Here is a 20,973-nt window from a genome sequence, read left to right on the forward strand (position 1 = left end):
CATTAATGAGGTCAGTAAGGATGAACTGCAGTTGTCTTTGTGCACCATGTTATTAAATATAGGGCTGGATTCAGGTAGAGCGGCGCATCGTTGTGCTGGCGTAGCGCATCTCATATGCGCTACGCCGGCGTAACTTAGAGAGGCAAGAACAGTATTCACAAAGCACTCGCTCCCAACGTTGCGCCGGCGTAACGTAAATTGGCCGGCGTAAGCCCGCCTAATTCAAAGTAGGAAGGAAGTGGGCGTGATCTATTAAAATGAAGCGTGACCCCATGCAAATGAAGGGCCGAACGAACGGCGCATGCTCAGAATCACGTCGCCTATACTCCCTAAGAAACGTCCGCTCAATGCCCCATTCACGTACGACTTACGTAAACGACGGCGGCTGTTCCCTGGTCCTGGTTACACCTGCTTTATGTGGAATAACTTTACGCCGGACGTACGCCTTGCGTAAATGGCGTAGATTACTGCGACGGGCGTAAGTACGTTCGTGAATCGGCGTATCTCGCTCATTTACATATTCGACGCGTAAAACAATGGAAGCGCACCTTGCGGCCAGCGTAAATATGCGCCCAAGGTACGAAGGCGTAGGAGACTTACGTCGGTCGGATGGAGCCAAAATTCAGGCGTATCTTATTTGCAGAATCAAGCGCAGAGATACGACGGCGCATCCGAGCACTTACGCGGCGTATCGGAAGATACGTCGGCGTAAGTGCTTTAACCACTTAACGACCGCCGCATGTACATATGTGTCCACAGAATGGCACGTACAGGCAGATGGGTGTACCCGTACGTCCCTGCCTAGACGTGCGTCGGGGGTCCCCCCCCCCCCGGTACATGCGGCAGTCGGAAATCGTCTGGGAGCGATCCGGGATGAGGGGGCGGCTATTCGTTTATAGCCACCCCCCCGCGATCGCTCCCCGGAGCTGAAGAACGGGGAGAGCCGTATGTAAACACGGCTTCCCCGTGCTTCACTGTGGCGGCTGCATCGATCGAGTGATCCCTTTTATAGGGAGACTCGATCGATGACGTCAGACCTACAGCCACACCCCCCTACAGTTGTAAACACACACTAGGCGAAACATAACCCCTTCAGCGCCCCCTTGTGGTTAACTCCCAAACTGCAACTGTCATTTTCACAATAAACAATGCAATTTAAATGCATTTTTTGCTGTGAAAATGACAATGGTCCCAAAAATGTGTCAAAATTGTCCGATGTGTCCGCCATAATGTCGCAGCCACGAAAAAAATCGCTGATCGCCGCCATTAGTAGTAAAAAAAAAAAAAAAATCATAAAAATGCGATAAAACTATCCCCTATTTTGTAAACGCTATAAATTTTGTGCAAACCAACCAATAAACGCTTATTGCGATTTGTTTTACCAAAAATATGTAGAAGAATACGTATCGGCCTAAACTGAGGAATTTTTTATTTTTTATATATTTTTGGGGGATATTTATTATAGAAAAAAAGTAAAAAATATTGAATTGTTTTCAAAACTTTGCACTATTTTTGTTTATAGCGCAAAAAATAAAAACCGCAGAGGTGATCAAATACCACCAAAAGAAAGCTCTATTTGTGGGAAAAAAAGGACGTAAATTTTGTTTGGGAGCCACGTCGCACGACCGCGCAATTGTCTGTTAAAGCGACGCAGTGCCGAATAGCAAAACCTGGCCTGATCTTTTAGCTGCATTTTGGTCCGGGGCTTAAGTGGTTAAGAATCCGGCTAAATGACTTTAAGTTGGTTGATTGTGTGTGGTTTGTTCATATGGCATTTTTTTTATGTTATTTTAAAGCCTTATAAAGTTATCAGGGTCTTTGTATGGCTTTTGAGGTAAATGGTTAACCTTAGTCATATGTAAATTTCCAGCTATCAGAAATCTCATTGGATAATAGTGTTGAACTTCCTGGTACTTCTATCTTTCTATATAATAATTATCCACACTTCCTGGCTGGAATTTGAATTTGCAAAATCAATTCTTTTTTTTCTTGGGATAAGATAGAATTTCTTTGTCACGTGTTATTACAAATATCTCCAATTTTCCGTAATAAAACCTTAACTTTGCCCAACCATTATGACTTCTCTCACTATTGACACATTTTTGTAAACGCTATAACTTTTGCGCAAACCAATCAATAAACGCTTATTGCGATTTTTTATTTTTTTTTACGAAAAATATGTAGAAGAATACGTATCGGCCTAAACTGAGGGGAAAAAAAACGGTTTTTATATGTTTTTGGGGGATATTTATTATAGCAAAAAGTAAAAAATATTATTTTTTTTTCGAAATTGTCGCTCTATTTTTGTTTATAGCGCAAAAACTAAAAACCGCAGAGGTGATCAAATAAAAAACAAAAGAAAGCTCTATCTGTGGGGAAAAAAGGACGCCGATTTTGTTTGGGAGCCATGTCGCACGACCGTGCAATTGTCAGTTAAAGCGACGCAGTGCCGAATTGCAAAAAGTGCTCTGGTCTTTGGGCAGCAGTATGGTCCGGGGGTTAAGTGGTTAAGGGGGAGATGTGAATATTACAGTATGGGGGGAGAGTTTAATAAGAAAAAATGTAAAAACTGTGTGTTTATAATTAATCGAAATTAGTCCATTAATCGATTTAAAATGAAACAATTAATCGAACACGAAAATTTTAATCAGTAACAGCCCTACTTCATATACAATTAGTACCTGTGATATGGTTTCTCATTTACTGTGCTGCAAAAAGGAATAGACTAACTTTTCTTATTTTTGGTTTGCTCCACAGACCCGCTAACCCCTCCAACTATCCATGCTTCTTCCTCGATCCGCCCGGTGAATGGTACCACCCTGAGTCTAACATGCAATGCAGGATCTCAGGTGGTGCACAAGATCTACTTCTATCAAAATGAACACGTCGTTAATTGTAACCTCCCCCACCTGTCCTGCAATGACTCCATCTTGACTTTCAATCCGATCCTGGACATAGACACTGGATACTACACCTGCGTCATCCAGAATCCAGTGAGCCAGAACAGTAGCACATCTTTGTTCCTAAATGTCGCAGGTAAGAACCAGATTAAAGCGGAGTTCCGGCCACAATTTCACTTTTTAAATATAAATACCCCTGTAATACACAAGCTTAATGTATTCTAGTAAAGTTAGTCTGTAAACTAAGGTCCGTTTTGTTAGGTTGTTACAGCATTTAGACACTTTATAAAATAGAAATTGACTGGGGCCATCTTAAGTGTGGGCATCATGAAGCCAGACTGTATGACTTCCTGGATTTCAGCCTTGCAAATCTCGCACATGCTCAGTGCTGCACAAGCAGTGTCAGATCAGGTTTCAGCACCTGTGCTGTCCAAGTCACATGATTCTTTGAGACTGGGGAGTGCACAGAGTCCTGGAAAGTTACACCCACTACATTCCCAGGAGTCTGTGCGGTGTAGGTTAGGAAGCATTAAGCACCTAGGTGCAGGAAGTGGGGAGATTAACTATTCTGCCTAGCAACAACACTTTGAAGGCATCTAAAAAAAAAAAAAAAAAAATTCGTAAAGGACTAATGACATTTTTTTAAAACTACTGATGTAATGTTATATTTATGGGTGGAACTCCACTTTAAAATGACGAGATGTGCTTCAACAAGCAGGGTCCTCCTATTCTGTATTGAACTGTGTTGTAATTGTACTGTCCCCCAGGGATGGACTGGCCATTGGGACTACAGGGAGTTTCCCGGTGGGCCGATGGCTCAGTGGGCCGGCTTCAGTGACAGCGGACTGCTGCCCCCCTCCGCTCCTCTGTTTCTCTTTCACCGCAGCGCTCACCTGGTGGGAACAAAGAAGCAGGGGGAGGACCAGAGGAGCAGGGGGGGCGACAGAGGAGCATGGGGGGGAAGGGGACAGACAGCTGACTCAACAGCTTTGGCCTGGGAGTTTCTCACTTCTGCCTAACCACTTAAGCCCCGGACCATATTGCTGCCTAAAGACCCAAGGTGTTTTTACAGTTTGGGACTGCGTCGCTTTAACAGACAATTGCGCGGTCGTGCGACGTGGCTCCCAAACAAAATTGGCGTCCTTTTTTTCCCACAAATAGAGCTTTCTTTTGGTGGTATTTGATGACCTCTGTGGTTTTTATTTTTTGCGCTATAAACAAAAATAGAGCGACAATTTTGAAAAAAATGCAATATTTTTTACTTTTTGCTATAATAAATATCCCCCAAAAATATATATAAAAAAAAACAAATTTTCCTCAGTTTAGGCCGATACGTATTCTTCTACCTATATTTGGTAAAAAAAAATCGCAATAAGCGTTTATCGATTGGTTTGCGCAAAATTTATAGCGTTTACAAAATAGGGGATAGTTTTATTGCATTTTTATTAATTTGTTTTTTTTACTACTAATGGCGGCGATCAGCGATTTTTTTCGTGACTGCGACATTATGGCGGACACTTCGGACAATTTTGACACATTTTTGGGACCATTGTCATTTTCACAGCAAAAAATGCATTTAAATTGCATTCTTTATTGTGAAAATGACAGTTGCAGTTTGGGAGTTAACCACAGGTGGCGCTGTAGGATTTGGTGTACACTGTGTGTGTGTTTACAACTGTAGGGGGGTGTGGCTGTAGGAATGACGTCATCGATCGAGTCTCCCTATAAAAGGGATCACTCGATCGATGCAGCGCCATAGTGAAGCACGGGGAAGCCGTGTTTACATACGACTCTCCCCGTTCTTCAGCTCCGGGGAGCGATCGCGACGGAGCGGCTATAAACAAATAGCCGCGCCGTCGTCCCGGATCGCTCCCCGAGGGGACCCGACCGCCGCAAGTCGCGGGGGGGGTCCCGATCGGACCCACGTCTAGGCAGGGACGTACAGGTACGCCAATGTGCCTGTACGTGCCATTCTGCCGACGTATATGTACATGCGGCGGTCGGGAAGGGGCTAATCTTGTCCCATGGGGGGGGGGGGGCACCAAACTGATTCTTTGCCCCGGGTGAAATAGTGTCTAGCTTCCCCACTGGTACTGCCTATAAGAGTACCAGTACCAGTCGTTCTACTCTAATAAAGTAGAACGGCTAGTGGCTAGTGAAGGGGGAGAGGGGGCTTGGGTGGCTGAGGGGGGGGGGGGTGCGGGAGTTGTCCGGCGGCCATGGGAGAGACCTGTCAAAGTGGGCCAGTCTGGATGAAGTCCAGGGCCAAATTTCTGTCCCAGTCCAGCCCTGCTGTCCCCCTTTATATATACTATATACAGGTGAAACTCGAAAAGCGCGGTGACGTACAACACGTACGACGGCACTGTAAAGGGGAAGTTCCATTCGGATGGCGCCACCCTTGGGGCTGCCTTTTGCTGATTCGCGTTTTTCAGTCTGTTACATCGTGATAAATGTGCTATCCCCATTACAAACGCTAGTTTTACCAGAACTAGCGCTCCCGTCTCGTAACTTGCTTCTGAGCATACGCGTTATTTTCACGTCGTTAAAGCCCACACACAACCTTTTTTTACAACGTTAAAAACGAAGCGGAAATTTTGAGCATGTTCTATATTTTTAATGGCCATTTTTAACGTAGCGAAAAATGCTCTGGAGCCCACACACAAAGGGCTAGATTCAGTAAGGGCAGCGTATCTTTGTGCGGGCGTAGCGTATGTTATTTACGCTACGCCTCCGCAACTTAGACGGGCAAGTGCATTATTCACAAAGCACTTGCTCCGTAAGTTGCGGCGGCGTAGTGTAAATGGGGCCGGCGTAAGCCTGCCTAATTCAAATGTGGAAGGGGGGGGGGGCGTGTTTTATGCTAATGTGTTATGACCTGACGTGATTGACGTTTTTCACGAACGGCGCATGCGCCATCCGTGTACATATCCCAGTGTGCATTGCTCCCAAGTACACCGCAACGACGTATTGGTTTAGATGTGAACGTAAATTACGTCCTGCCCTATTCGCGAACGACTTATGCAAACGACGTAAAAAATTCAAAAATCGAAGCGGGAACGACGTCCATACTTAACATTGGCTGCGCCTCATAGAAGCAGGAGCAATGTTACGCCGAAAAAGCCTTACGCAAACGACGTAAAAAAATACCGCACGTACGTTTGTGAATCGGCGTATCTAGGTCATTTGCATATTCTACGCCGAAAACGACGGAAGCGACGCCTAGCGGCCAGCGTAAATATGCACCCTAAGATACGACGGCGTAAAAGACTTACGCCGCTCGTATCTTAGCCTAATTTAAGCGTATCTGGTTTCCAGAATATGCTTAAATTTACGCCGGCGTAGATTCAGAGTTACGAGTTACTGATACGCCGGAGTAACTCTTACTGAATCTAGCCCAATGGTTTTTAATGACATTAAAAAAAAAAAAAATTCACATCGCGAAAAAGCGGTCGTGTCCTCTGGTTAACCGATCGCGTGTACGCGGCATAAGGCTTCCTGAGTAACAGACATTTCGCTAATTGTTCATGTTGTCTGGGGGATTCTTCTAAAACCATATACTGTGTTCTGATTGACAGTGAATGTTTCTGAAGTGACTATTAGCAATAACGCCACACGTCCCATCACCGTGGACAAGGATTCCGTGGCCCTCAAGTGTTCATCGTATGGAACAGATGTAAGCTACAAATGGACATTCTTGGGGTCACCACTGCCACAGAACCCCCGATATCACCTTACGGACAATCATTCCACCCTCATCATCAGTCCCGTGACAAGGAACGAACAGGGGCCTTTCGTTTGTGAGGTCGGCAACTACCTGAATAACGGCACCAGCGATCCATACAACCTGACGTGTAAGTGTCTTGCAAACTTCATAGCCATGCTGTGTACCCATTGGGCTGGATTCAAGAAGCAATTGCGCCTGTGTAACCATAGTTACACAGGCGCAATTGCTTACTTGCCCCGGCGTAACGAATGCTCCTGATTCAGGAACCTCGTTACGCCGACTGCAGCCTAAGATATGCGCGGCATAAGGCTCTTATGCCCGCATATCTTAGGCTGCATTCTTGCGATGGCCGCTAGGTGGCGTTCCCGTTGTGCTCAGCGTATAGTATGCAAATTGCATACTAACGCCGATTCACAACATTGCGCGAGCCCTGCGTACGCAGTTTACGTTGTTTCCGTACGGCGTTTTTCGCGTAAGGCTGCCCCTGCTACTAGCAGGGGCAGCCAATGTTGCATATACCCGTCGTTCCCGCGTCGCGAAATTTCAAATGTACGTAGTTTGCGTAAGTGATTCGTGAATGGCGCTGGACGCCATTCACGTTCACTTTGAAGCAAATGACGTCCTTGCGACGTCATTTGCCGCAATGCACGTCGGGAAAGTTTCCAGACGGAGCATGCGCTCTACGATCGGCGCGGGAACGCGCCTAATTTAAATGATTCCCGCCCCCTACGGGATCATTTAAATTGCGCGCGCTTACGCCGGGCATTTTGCCGGCCCGCCCACGCAATTTACGGAGCTACTGCTCCGTGAATCAAGGGCAGCGCAGTAAATTTGCGTGGGGAGCAGGGCAAAAACGTTGCCCTGCGCCTCCGCAAAAAAAGCACAAATGTACCTGAATCTACCCCAGTATTTACAAACGTTAATGCACATTTATGCACATATGGCATTTAATTTAGTTCTAGAGGTTAGAATATGAATTAAGCCCCATACACACGATCGGACCTTTGTCCGACCAAAATTACATCAGAATTCCATCGGAGTAAAAACGAACATGTTCTCTATCTAAACTCCGATGGAATTCATCGGAATTTCCAATGGAATTACTCTGATGGGGCATACACATGGTCGGAATTTCCAATGGAAAAAGTCCGTCTGACTTTTTCCATTGGAAATTCCGATCGTGTGTACGGGGCTTTAGTTCTAGTCACTAGAAATGAAATGATACGAAACGTGTTCGTTTATGCGTTCTAAAAGTGGCTTTTATTTCCTACTTGTGTTTATGAGGCCTTTGTTTTCTTAAAGTGGAGGTTCACCCAAAAACACAATTTTTAACATTAGATTGAGGCTCATTTTGTCAAGGAGAATCGGGTGTTTTTTTTTTAAATCGAAACAGTACTTACCGTTTTAGAGATAGATCTTCTCCGCCGCTTCCGGGTATGGGCTGCGGGCCTGGGCGTTCCTATTTGATTGACAGGCTTCCAACGGTCGCATACAGCGCGTCACGATTTTCCGAAAGTAGCCGAACGTCGGTGCGCAGGCGCCGTATAGAGCCGCACCGACGTTCGGCTTCTTTCGGCTACTCGTGACGCGATGTATGCGACCGTCGGAAGCCTGTCAATCAAATAGGAACGCCCAGTCCCGAAGACCATACCCGGAAGCGGCGGAGAAGATCGCTCTCTAAAACGGTAAGTACTGCTTCGATTTAAAAAAAAACACCCGATTCCCCTTCACAAAATGAGCCTCAATCTAATGTTAAAAAAATTTTTTCGGGTGAACTCCCGCTTTAATATGCTGTTTGTTTGTTTTTTTCCTCATGCCATAATGACGTTTGTTTTGCAATTACAGGGCTGCCAAACGGGCAGATTACATGTGATGCCCAGCGGTCAGGCCAAAGCATCCAACTTTTTTGCTCCTGGCCTGGAGGCTACCCACCTGCTCAGGTTCACATGATGTACCAAAGTGTAAACTTAACAAAGTTGGATGAAGTTATGACTGAGATACCATTTGGCCAATTCCCCCTCGGAACTCCGCTGTCTTGCAGTGGAACACATCAGGGATCTAATGAAACCTGCTCAGTGCTTATCGGTAAGACACAGGGGTGCCGTTTCTAAAATGTGGAGATGTTGGCAGTAGAACGCAATGAGTATCAAGTGATCATTTTACACATGTGGGCTTAGAAATGAAAGCAGACCGAGACTCCCCCACAACCTAATGTTAGGCAAACCTCAATAACTATCTCTCTCCTTCCTCTACTCTTTCTCTCTTTACTCTACTTATCCTATCCTTCAAATGACTCCCAAATACACGGGGTAACAGAAGTGTATATGAACGTTTAAAGTTTTGTTTCACGGTTGTTTAATTGGAATAACCTGTCTACAGGAAGCCGACATATTTCGAAGGGCGGGGGGGTAGGACACCTGGGCAAAGTAATGCTCTGGTGCCCCTACAATGGAGGCAATGCAGGTAAACAGACATCAAGTAGGTAGGAGGCAGACAAACGGAGCTTCCCCTTTGTGGGTGGAGCTCCACATTAACTACATGAACAATCATTCTGTACAGCAAAGAAACAGTGAAAAAATACTACATACATAAAGTTACAAAGCAGTCCTGAGCATATAATATATCTGCTAGATTGATGCCTCCCAGCACTATGGCCCCTCTACACCCCAGGGGCCAGATTCTCAGAAGAGTTACGACGGTGTATCTCAGGAAACACCCGGCCTCAGAAACAGAGATACAACGGTATCTATGCAAGTGATTCCTAGAATCATTTTCGCATAGATACGGCCTAGATCCGACAGGTGTAAGTCACTTACACCGTCGGATCTTAGATGTAATGCAACGCCGGCCGCTAGGTGGCGTTTACGTTTGTGACGAGATCCTTCCTCGCCCAGGTCCTGCTCTCCCGACACTCCTCTGCTACCAGTGAGTCAGCTTGCAGATTGCAACGTCTGATGGTCCAGTCATCCAAGGTTCCGGGGTCCGAACTACAGCTATGTGCCATTCAGACCCATTAAGAACAAACACCAGGCAGGCTGTATGTAAGTTCAAGCAGGACTCTTTATTTTCAAATACACAGCACACTTTTATACAGAATTTGGAACATCCCACTCCCAACAACCGCTTTCCTATTGGTCAATTGTAAAGTATCCAGTCTTCACTCAAGTCCTCCTTGACCATGCAAATGAGGACTTGAAATAGTCAACAGGGATTGGTCCAATAGCTTGGATAGAAAGACTTGTGTATTGAGACAGAAGCCCCAGGGGGTAATCAATGTACACAATAACCCGGTCTACTTAATTACTACCTCTGAGAGGTTACATTGCTTTAGACAATAGAATGCTAATTCAATGCTCCTGACAGGAGGCTTCTGACCTTTAGAACAGTACAAAGGCACTTAGCATAAACACTTACATCTTCAGACGGGCTGTCTCCGACAGAAGACACCCACACCTGATAATCACAAAGGCTTTAAACAGGCTTATCACATAATGGAAATGTCTCAATATAGCTCAGTAACCACTCCATTACTCCAAGGTCCATGACATTACTTCCCCTGGGAAACAGTCCAACAGCCGCAGTGGGACCCAAACGGGTCAACTCGAGGATGTTGGAAAAGTAGTCTTAAGGTTCCAGGACTGTCCGCTGGGATGACCCATCTGCCTTCCTGTTTTGAGGTCCTGGCCCATAATCGGATGGCAAGAGGCTCACATTCAGTCCTCTCCAAAAGCCCCTGTCCCGGCTAGGTCTGTCACACATCTCCCCCTTTGGCAGGAGACTAACACTGGGAGAGACCCCAATTCCGGTACCCACCCAGTACCCCAGATAACTTGTCCCAAACAGAGCATTACTCACCCAGCCAATCTCTGCCTCTCTCAGAGAACACGCCTGCCGCTGGGGAGAGGCCTGGACTGGCCCTTCTCCCTGGAGTCCTTTCAGCCGCTGGAGAGAAGACAGGGTGGCTGGGCTCAGTTCATCATGCCGTTGGGAATCTGGGCCAACTGGCCACCATTCCTGGGGTATACCAGTGGAGACTGCAGTCCCATCCACTGAGGCTAGGTAAAAATCCCCCGGTGCTTGCAAAGCAAAGCCGACATCCTCCTGTCTCAGTGCCGCACCATGTTCTGGGGTTGTGTCCGTGGAGATCGGAGTCCCATCCACTACCACCGGAACCCCCTCTTCTGTTAGTTGAGAGCAGAGGCCCGGGGCACTCTGCTCTGTTGCCAGCTCTTCCGCTGGGTTGCTGTGAGTGGGGACCACAGTCCCATCCACCGATATCCGCTCAAGCTGTAGTGGTGTGCAGCAGCCAGTAGCATCCTGCCCTGCTGCCAGTGATTCAGCTGGGAGTAACAGCTTCACTACCTCAGCTTGTTGCTGGGGAGGGGGGCCAACCGCCCCGGCTCCCTGGAACTCCACAGTTGGTCCCGGTGCTGGGCAGAGATGGCTAGCACTCTGCCCTGTTGCCAGCACTTCTGCTGGGGGGATGAACATTGGGGTAGTGTCCAATTGCTGGGGAGGGAGAATTGCTTCCTCTACTCCCGGTGGGGATATCTGCTGTTGGGACAACAGCTCACGCAGATCCTCTCTCAGACTCTCCGGATCCCCCTCTTTTTCTGATGCTGGGCAGATGCCAGAGGCATTCTGCCCTGTAGCCAGCGCTTCTGCTGGGGCACCCGATGAGATACTCTGGACTTGCTGCTGATCATCATTTCCCAGCCTTCCAGCGCCTGTCTCAACTCCCCTTTCTGAGACCTTCATGCTATTAGCTTGTCTCACTGCCTGGGGGACCTCCGGTGCGTTCTTGCATTCTAGCGCTCGCAGTGCCCTCTGTATCATCGCTGCTTCTTCCAGTGCGGTTAGAACGGGAAAACGTAGGGTCACCCCTGGCCCCATTTGCTCCTCATCTTTTTGACTGTCTGCTATTTCTCCCAGACAGTCCAAGGCAACGGGAGCCCCACCCTGCTGCTGAGCAGAGTCTAGCAGCTGTCTGTAGGCGGTCTCCAGCTCCTCTTGCCGCTCTCGTTCTCTCTGTTGCCGCTCTCGTGCTCTCTGTTGCCACTCTCGTTCTCTCTCATCCTGCCGCTGGAGGTCTCTAATGGTATTCTGTATGGCGGTCTCTGATGGGTTCGCACCATATAATGCCAACCGCTGTTGAACTCGCTGCTGGAACAAGTCTTCAACTGAACGGGGTCCTGCATCACCATCCCTCTGATCCATCTCGGCTAGCGTAATGATCAGGGTGGCCTTGTTCTTCCCACCGGTCCCTCCACGGCTCTCAAGCAAGTCTTTTAGCATGGTTCTCCTCCAGGCTGCATAGCTGGTCATTCATGGTGGTGGTTTGGAGTTGTCCCAGTAACTGGAGAGCAAATCCCACCGCTGCCAACCAATGTGACGAGATCCTTCCTCGCCCAGGTCCTGCTCTCCCGACACTCCTCTGCTACCAGTGAGTCAGCTTGCAGATTGCAACGTCTGATGGTCCAGTCATCCAAGGTTCCGGGGTCCGAACTACAGCTATGTGCCATTCAGACCCATTAAGAACAAACACCAGGCAGGCTGTATGTAAGTTCAAGCAGGACTCTTTATTTTCAAATACACAGCACACTTTTATACAGAATTTGGAACATCCCACTCCCAACAACCGCTTTCCTATTGGTCAATTGTAAAGTATCCAGTCTTCACTCAAGTCCTCCTTGACCATGCAAATGAGGACTTGAAATAGTCAACAGGGATTGGTCCAATAGCTTGGATAGAAAGACTTGTGTATTGAGACAGAAGCCCCAGGGGGTAATCAATGTACACAATAACCCGGTCTACTTAATTACTACCTCTGAGAGGTTACATTGCTTTAGACAATAGAATGCTAATTCAATGCTCCTGACAGGAGGCTTCTGACCTTTAGAACAGTACAAAGGCACTTAGCATAAACACTTACATCTTCAGACGGGCTGTCTCCGACAGAAGACACCCACACCTGATAATCACAAAGGCTTTAAACAGGCTTATCACATAATGGAAATGTCTCAATATAGCTCAGTAACCACTCCATTACTCCAAGGTCCATGACAACGTTCAGTTCTCATTTGACTATGCAAATGAGCCTGATAAGCCGATTCCCGAACAAATTTGCGTCGCGTATTCGTCGTTTCCGTAAGCGTAAGGTTACCCCTGCTATATGAGGGGTAACCTTACGCCAGTCCGCCGTATGCCATGTTAAGTATGGCGTCGGGTCCGCGTCGTCTTTTTCCGTCGGTTACGTAGTTTTCCTAAGTCGTTCGCGAATATGACTTTACGTCAATGACGCTCACGTCGGCGTCATTGACGTTTTCCGTCGTGAGCTGGAGCATGCGCACTGGGCTATTTTTCAGCCCAGCGCATGCGCAGTTCAATCAGCAACGGGGGCGCGCTTAATTTGAATACAAGCCGCCCCCTTTGAATTACGCGGCCATACGCCGGGCCAATTACACTACTCCGCCGCAAATTACGGAGAAAGTGCTTGGAGAATACGGCACTTGCTCCAGTAAGTTGCGGCGGCGTGGTGTAAATGGCTTACGCTACGCCGCCGCAGATTCTACGAGAATCTGGCCCCAGATCTCCCCCCAGCACTCTGATCCCTCTACACCCCAGATATCCCCCCAGCACCCTGACCCCTCTAAACCCCAGATATCCCCCCATCACTCTGACCTCTATACACCCCAGATATCCCCCCAGCACTCTGACCCCTATACACCCAAGATAATCCCCCAACACTCTGACCCCTCTGCACCCCAGATATCCCCCCAGTACTCAGACCCTCTACACCCCAGATGTCCCCCCAGCACTCTGACCCCTCTACACCGCAGATTTCCCCCCAGCACTCTGATCTCTCTACACCCTAGGTATCCCCCCAGCACTCTGACCCCTCTACACCCTAGATATTTCCCCTAACACTGTAACCATATACCATAAGATACCCCTTGTATTTTGACCACACTATATCCGATACCCCCTAAACTGTGGCCTCGCTACATTCCTGATACCTCTAGCACTATAGCCACCCAATCTACCTAAAGCATTGTTACCCCTATACACCCCAGATCCCCCCTCAGTATTGTTTTCCCCCATACACCCTTGATATCCCCCAACACCATTATTCCATCCATGTAGTACCCTCCTTTCCAGTGGAGATACAGTGCATGTGAACTTTTGGCTGTGTGCCTACCTCCAGCACTGGACTCGCCTATACCAATCAAGCAGGTAGAAGGAGGGGCGGAGGAGGGAGCATCCCTCCGGGCATTCCAAGTCTTTCAGTGCAAACAGTGCTGGACAGCTGGGCACCATGACACCATTCACAATGCTTCTTACGCAGACGGGCTCTCAGTGCTGCCGACTCAGCAGCTCCAACTTCAACTCCTACCCTGCAGCCTTCGAGCCCCGAGCATTCAAGCTGCATGGGGCGGGGTCAAAGCATCACCAGCGCTCCGGGCCCTGCCCCTCCATGCCGGCGGTGAAATAATAGTTTTGCACAACACGGCACACCGCTGCCACCCTGTCTCCCTGTGTATCCATCACTCTCAGTGCCATTATGGGGACCAGCTGCTTTGGGGAAAGTGCAGGGGCCCCTCATGCAGCTGGGGCCCCTGGGCAGTGCCTACAGAAGGGGGTGTATTTTGGAATGATGGCCAGTGCTATTTAGCTCTCTAACACAAGCAATAGCACTGGCCATCATTACTAAATACGCCCTCTTCTGTAGGCATCCGCCCCTCACACGCGCCCATCATCAAGAAATCCGCCCCTTGCAGACTTGCACGAGCATCGGGAGCGTCTGGCACAATGTCGGTTATTGTGCGCAGGCGCCATCTACAGCTGATCATCAATTCCGATGTTCGGAGGCTTTCGGCAGCTACCTACTGCGCAAGCGCTGTGCATGAGCAATACCAGGCGGGCATTATTCGACAGGGGGCATTCCTTGACAGGACACGGTGCTACCACTAGGCAAACTAGGCAGCCGCCTAGGGCGCACTGCTGCCTAGGGCGCCCGCCCACTGGTGTTCCTACTCTCTTCTCTCTGCAGCAAGTCTCATCAGCAGGCAGCTGCAGCTCCGTTCGCACATAGTGTCAGAAGCACAGCGGTGGCGGAGGTCTGTGTCTCTGTCCCGAATAAATGGAAGCAAGCAAACATATATTGATGGGTGCTGGTGAGGCTGCATTTGATGGGCGCTGGTGAGGCTGCATTTGATGGGCGCTGGTGAGGCTACATTTAATGGGCGCTGGTGAGGCTGCATTTGATTGGCGCTGGTGAGGCAGCATTTGATGGGTGCTGGTGAGGCTGCATTTGATGGGCGCTGGTGAGGCTGCATTTGATGGGCGCTGGTGAGGCTGCATTTGATGGGCGCTGGTGAGGCTGCATTTGATGGGTGCTGGTGAGGCTGCATTTGATGGGCGCTGGTGAGGCTGCATTTGATGGGTGCTGGTGAGGCTGCATTTGATGGGTGCTGGTGAGGCTGCATTTGATGGACAATGGTGAGGCTGCATTTGATGGACAATGGTGAGGCTGGATTTGATGGGTGCTGGTGAGGCTGGATTTGATGGGCGCTGGTGAGGCTGGATTTGATGGGCGCTGGTGAGGTTGCATTTGATGGGCGCTGGTGAGGCTGCATTTGATGGGCGCTGGTGAGGCTGCATTTGATGGGCGCTGGTGAGGCTGCATTTGATGGGTGCTGGACGCTGGTGAGGCTGCATTTGATGGGCACTGGTAGGCTGCATTTGATGGGCGCTGGTGAGGCTGCATTTGATGGGCGCTTCATTAAAAAGGTGGGGTACACATGGGCAGGGAAAAGGGGGTGGAGTCAGGGGTGGAGCAAATAGGGGTCTGCAAAATGGGGTTTTGCCTAGGGTGTCAAAGATACTTGCACCAGCCCTGCTTGTATTACAACGTACTTCTAAAGTTGATTACAAAAAGATTGTACGGTCAGGTTGTAAAATGTATGGTTAGGTGGTAAAAGAATATTTGGTTAAACAATTTCTAAGAACGTCTAAAAGGTTAACTCTGTTTAATATATGTTACTTTTCAGACACTCCCCAATACCCAGGGTTCAATGACAGCACAAGGTTCGTAAGGAAGGGCAACAGCGTCTTCTTCCCAGTTACCCTAAGCAGTGCAAAGTCTGCCCAGATCTTCCCGTCCAAATTTTCCTGGTTTCAGATGGAACCAACCCAAACAGAGCTGTCCACCGGAGAAGATTTCTCAATTGTATCAAACGATTATTCATCTATTCTGATTGTGCACGCGATAAGCGAAGAACTGGCTGGGAGTTATATGTGCGAAGCTGAGAATGCAATCGGAACCAACTCCTTTAGATTTAATGTAGAGGTAGAACTTGAAGAAGGTAAGCTATTCATAATGGGTTGGACATTTTTTTTTTTTTTAGTATGTTGAATCATTTTTATTAAGAATTTTTAAAACATTTATGGGCCAGATTCTCAAAGGCGTTACGACGGCGCAACACCATTAGCGGCGTCGTAACTCCTCATCTGGCCCCGGGTATCTATGCGACTGATTCTTAGAATCAGTTGCGCATAGATAACCATTAGATCTGACATGCGTAAGGCTGTTACGCTGTCAGATCTTTAAAAGTAATTTTTTTTCCCGCCGCTAGGTGTCGCATCGTCATTTTCCCCGTCGTCTATGCAAATGAGGTAAGTACGCGAGATTCCCGAACCTACGCGCGTCCGACGCTGAGAATTTACGTCGTTTCCGTAGCGTACTGCTATTAGCAGGGGCAACCAATGTTAACTATGGCCGTCATTCCCGCGTCGAAGTTTTAAAAAAATACGTCGTTTGCGTAAGACGTCCGTGAATGGCGCTGGACGCCATTTACGTAAACGTCTAAGCAAATGACGTCGGGGCGACGTCATTTAGCGCAATGCACGTCGGGTAATTTACCCGACGGAGCATGCGCAGTACGCTCGGCGCGGGAGCGCGCCTAATTTAAATGGTGCCCGCCCCATTTGAATTGGGCGGGCTTGCGCCGAGCGAATTAACGATACACCGCCGCAAGTTTACAGGTAAGTGTTCTGAGAATCAGGATGTAAACCTGTAAACCTGCGGCGGTGTAGCGTACAGCACATACATTACGCTGCCCAGGAGCAACGTTAATGTATGAGAATCTGGCCCTAAGTGTCCAGTTCTGATGATATAGAAAATCAAATAGGGCACAACAATCAGAGTACAAACATAACCATAAGTAGAAATAATCTCCATCGAAAAGACAAAGCTATCAAGACTATCGCGTTGTCCGTGAAATTTTAAGCTTCTCCTATAAGCCAATCATTGTCTTGCGCTTAAAAGCACAAATATAGTTCTCTTGTATAATGCCGGGAAAAGCGCGCTGGTGTATCTCTAAGTAACACACACACAGATGCTGGTATTACATTGAGCTTAGCCGAATCCTGTCTTAGGATGGGCAGCTCCATTTATTTATGCTAGAGGTCTCCAAACTTTCTAAACAAGAGGCCAGTTTACTGTCCTTCAGACTAGAGGGGCCAGACTGTAACCAGTGGGGGGTAAAAAAAATACCCCAGTGTCAGTAGACATAAACAATGCCCCAACTTTAGTGGGAGGATTATGTAAGCAGTGGGGGTAAAAAAAATACCCCAGTGTCAGTAGACATAAACAATGCCCCAACTTTAGTGGGAGGATTATGTAAGCAGTGGGGGTAAAAAAAATACCCCAGTGTCAGTAGACATAAACAATGCCCCAACTTTAGTGGGAGGATTACCACCCCATCGTTGGTGTCAGTGGGAGGAATAATGCCCCATCAGTGTGAGAAAAACAATCAGCGCCACAATGCTAATAAATTACTCCTATAATGATGTGAAAGAAAGTTCAGAGAACTTTTGTGTGACCGTGTGTATGCAAGCCAAGCTTGAGAGGAATTCCTGTCGGAAAAACCACCACGCGGGCAGGATTTTTTAGGCAAGGACGCGGCTTCGGCCTAGTTCCGCGGCCGTTTCCCCAGGATCGCGGTGGACTAGGCCGATGCTGCGGCCTCGTCTTAAGGCTGGATTCACACTAGTGCGTTGCGTTTTGGAGCTCCGTTGTCTTTGCGAATTTCTCTATAAGGTGTTCTGCGGATTAACTGCGTTTTAGCTGCGGATCAGGTGCGAATTTGGAGACCTGGGAGAGGGGAGGGGGGAAGTGTATTGAGCTGAATGAGACAAATCCTGAAGAGAAATGAACACATCTGCGAATCAGCTGCGTACCCATAGAAGATAATAGGCCTGAATTTGCACCTGAGCCGCACCGCAATGCCTAAAATACGCACACGTTTTTTCGGCAATGCGCAGTGCGAATGCATCACACATATGTGAACCAGCCTCATTGAAAACAATGGGCCAGATTCTCGTAAACTGGCTTAAAAATGCGGTGGCGTAACGTATCTCATTTATGTTACGCCGCCGCAAGTTTTACGGCAAGTGCTTGATTCACAAAGCACTTGCCTGTAAAGTTGCGGCAGCGTAGCGTAAATCCTCCAGGGCAAGCACGCCTAATTCAAATGATCCGGGTAGGGGGCGTGGATCATTTAAATTAGGCGCGTTCCTGCGCCGAACGTACTGCGCATGCGCCGTCCCTAAAATTTCCCGACGTGCATTGCGATAAATGATGTAGAAAGGACGTCATTGGTTTCGACGTTAGCCTAAATGGCGTCCAGCCCTATTCACGGACGACTTACGCAAACGACGTAAATTTTTAAATTTCGACACGGGAACGACGACCATACTTAACATTGGCTGCGCCTCATATAGCAGGGGCAACTTTACGCGTCGCAAATCTTACGTAAACGTTGTAACTTCACTGCGTCGGTCGGGCGTATGTTCGGGAATTTGCGTATTTTGCTAATTTGCATACTCGATCGGGAAAACGACGTTGGCGACACCTAGCGGCGAAAAAAAAAATTGCATTTAAGATCCGACAGCGTAAGAGCCTTACGCCTGTCGGATCTAATGGTTATCTATACGTAACTGATTCTATGAATCAGGCGCATAGATACGACGGGCGGACTCAGAGATACGACGGCGTATCAGGCTATACGCCGGCGTATCTCTTTTGAGAATCTGGCCCAATGTATTTAGAAATGTTCTGCGTATTAAATGCGGTTTAAACCGCGCTCAATTCGCATAGGTGTGAACCCGGCCTCATACCCATGCCAGCACGGTGTCCATCATGGAAAAAACTGTTCAAATCGTGAATTTTTTTTTTTTAAAATTGCAGATTTATTTTTTTTGCCCAAAATCGCCCAGCCCTACCGATGACACTCGGACTGTTCGGAGCCGTTCAGAAATACTCTGAATCACTTGGAAATACTCGGAAACATTTAGAATGACTGCGTTCCTGAGTGTTTCTGAGATCAACCAAGCTGTCCCCGAGTATTTCTAAAGGCTCTCTGGCGCCCACCCCTGGCCACATAGGGTATTGCATGCCATAGAAGTCAATGCGGAACAAAATATCTTCGTTTTCCATTGACTTCTATGGGGAAACTCGCTTTGATATGCAAGTGCTTTGGATTACAAGCATTCTCCTGGAATGGATCATGCTTGTAATCCAAGGTTCCACTGTATCAAGATGTTACTATAGCTAATATTTACTGATCTAAACTACTGAAATTTTTTATTAAAAATTGGAAAATATAGGTTACTGCAATTTATTATAAGACCATAATACATAAGCAAAGTGGACTCATTATTTGTTTTTTCATTCAGTGATTACAGATGAAGACATACTCTCCACTGGAGCTATAGCTGGCATAGTGATTGGCTCTCTTGCTGTTTTGGCGTTGATCGCACTTACTGTTGTACTTATTATCCGCAAGAAAGGTACAAAAAACCCGGGGGTTTCATGGAATTATATTGTAGGAATGAATAATATTGCTTGTTGAACGTTGCAGCAGGGGCGTGGCTAGGTGGTAAAAAGACCAGGGGCTTCAGCCCGATGTCGAAGGCCAGAAGTGGGGGGGGGGGGTGGATGGTGTATGTGATGCAGGCTTTTTTTTGGCTGGCCCGTGACCTACATACACTGACCTACCTGATTTACATACACTGACCTACCTGACCTACATACACTGACCTACCTGACCTACATACACTGACCTACCTGACCTACATACACTGACACGACCTACATACACTGACCTACATACACTGACCTACCTGACCTACATACACTGACCTACCTGACCTACATACACTGACCTACCTGACCTACATACACTGACACGACCTACATACACTGACCTACATACACTGACCTACCTGACCTACATACACTGACCTACCTGACCTACATACACTGACCTACATACACTGACACGACCTACATACACTGACCTACATGCACTACCTGCCTGACCTACATACACTGACCTACATACACTGACCTACCTGACCTACATACACTGACCTACATACACTGACCTACCTGACCTACATACACTGACCTACATACACTGACCTACCTGACCTACATACACTGACCTACATACACTGACCTACATACACTGACCTACATACACTGACCTACATACACTGACCTACCTGACCTACATACACTGACCTACATACACTGACCTACATACACTGACCTACATACACTGACCTACCTGACCTACATACACTGACCTACATACACTGACCTACATACACTGACCTACATACACTGACCTACATACACTGACCTACCTGACCTACATACCCTGACCTACATACACTGACCTACATACACTGACCTACCTGACCTACATACACTGACCTACATACACTGACCTACATACACTGACCTACATACACTGACCTACCTGACCTACATACACTGACCTAGCTGACCTACATACACTGACCTACCTGACCTACATACACTGACCTACCTGACCTACATACACTGACCTACCTGACCTACATACACTGACCTACCTGACCTACATACACTGACCTACCTGACCTACATACACTGACCTACATACACTGACCTACCTGCCCTACATACACTGACCTACATACACTGACCTACCTGACCTACATACACTGACCTACCTGACCTACATACACTGACCTACCTGACCTACATACACTGACCTACCTGACCTACATACACTGACCTACCTGACCTACATACACTGACCTACCTGACCTACATACACTGACCTACCTGACCTACATACACTGACCTACCTGACCTACATACACTGACCTACCTGACCTACATACACTGACATACCTTACCTACATACACTGACCTACATACACTGACCTACCTGACCTACATACACTGACCTACCTGACCTACATACACTGACCTGCCTGACCTACATACAC

At 47.7% G+C, this 20,973-nt stretch overlaps 1 protein-coding gene across 1 annotated transcript in view; it reads left to right on the forward strand.

Moving 5' to 3' along the window:
• The window catches only part of LOC120915798 (carcinoembryonic antigen-related cell adhesion molecule 1-like), a 49,780-nt gene that overhangs the window by 25,603 nt on the left and 3,204 nt on the right, over nucleotides 1-20,973 (forward strand). The window contains exons 3-7 of the mRNA XM_040326596.1: nucleotides 2,758-3,036; nucleotides 6,479-6,754; nucleotides 8,473-8,712; nucleotides 15,678-15,992; nucleotides 19,366-19,479. Coding sequence (XP_040182530.1) covers nucleotides 2,758-3,036; nucleotides 6,479-6,754; nucleotides 8,473-8,712; nucleotides 15,678-15,992; nucleotides 19,366-19,479 — 1,224 coding nt within the window. The remainder of the gene's footprint in view (nucleotides 1-2,757; nucleotides 3,037-6,478; nucleotides 6,755-8,472; nucleotides 8,713-15,677; nucleotides 15,993-19,365; nucleotides 19,480-20,973) is intronic.

This window comes from Rana temporaria, chromosome 10 (assembly GCF_905171775.1).
Source record: "Rana temporaria chromosome 10, aRanTem1.1, whole genome shotgun sequence".
Lineage (NCBI taxonomy): Eukaryota > Metazoa > Chordata > Amphibia > Anura > Ranidae > Rana > Rana temporaria.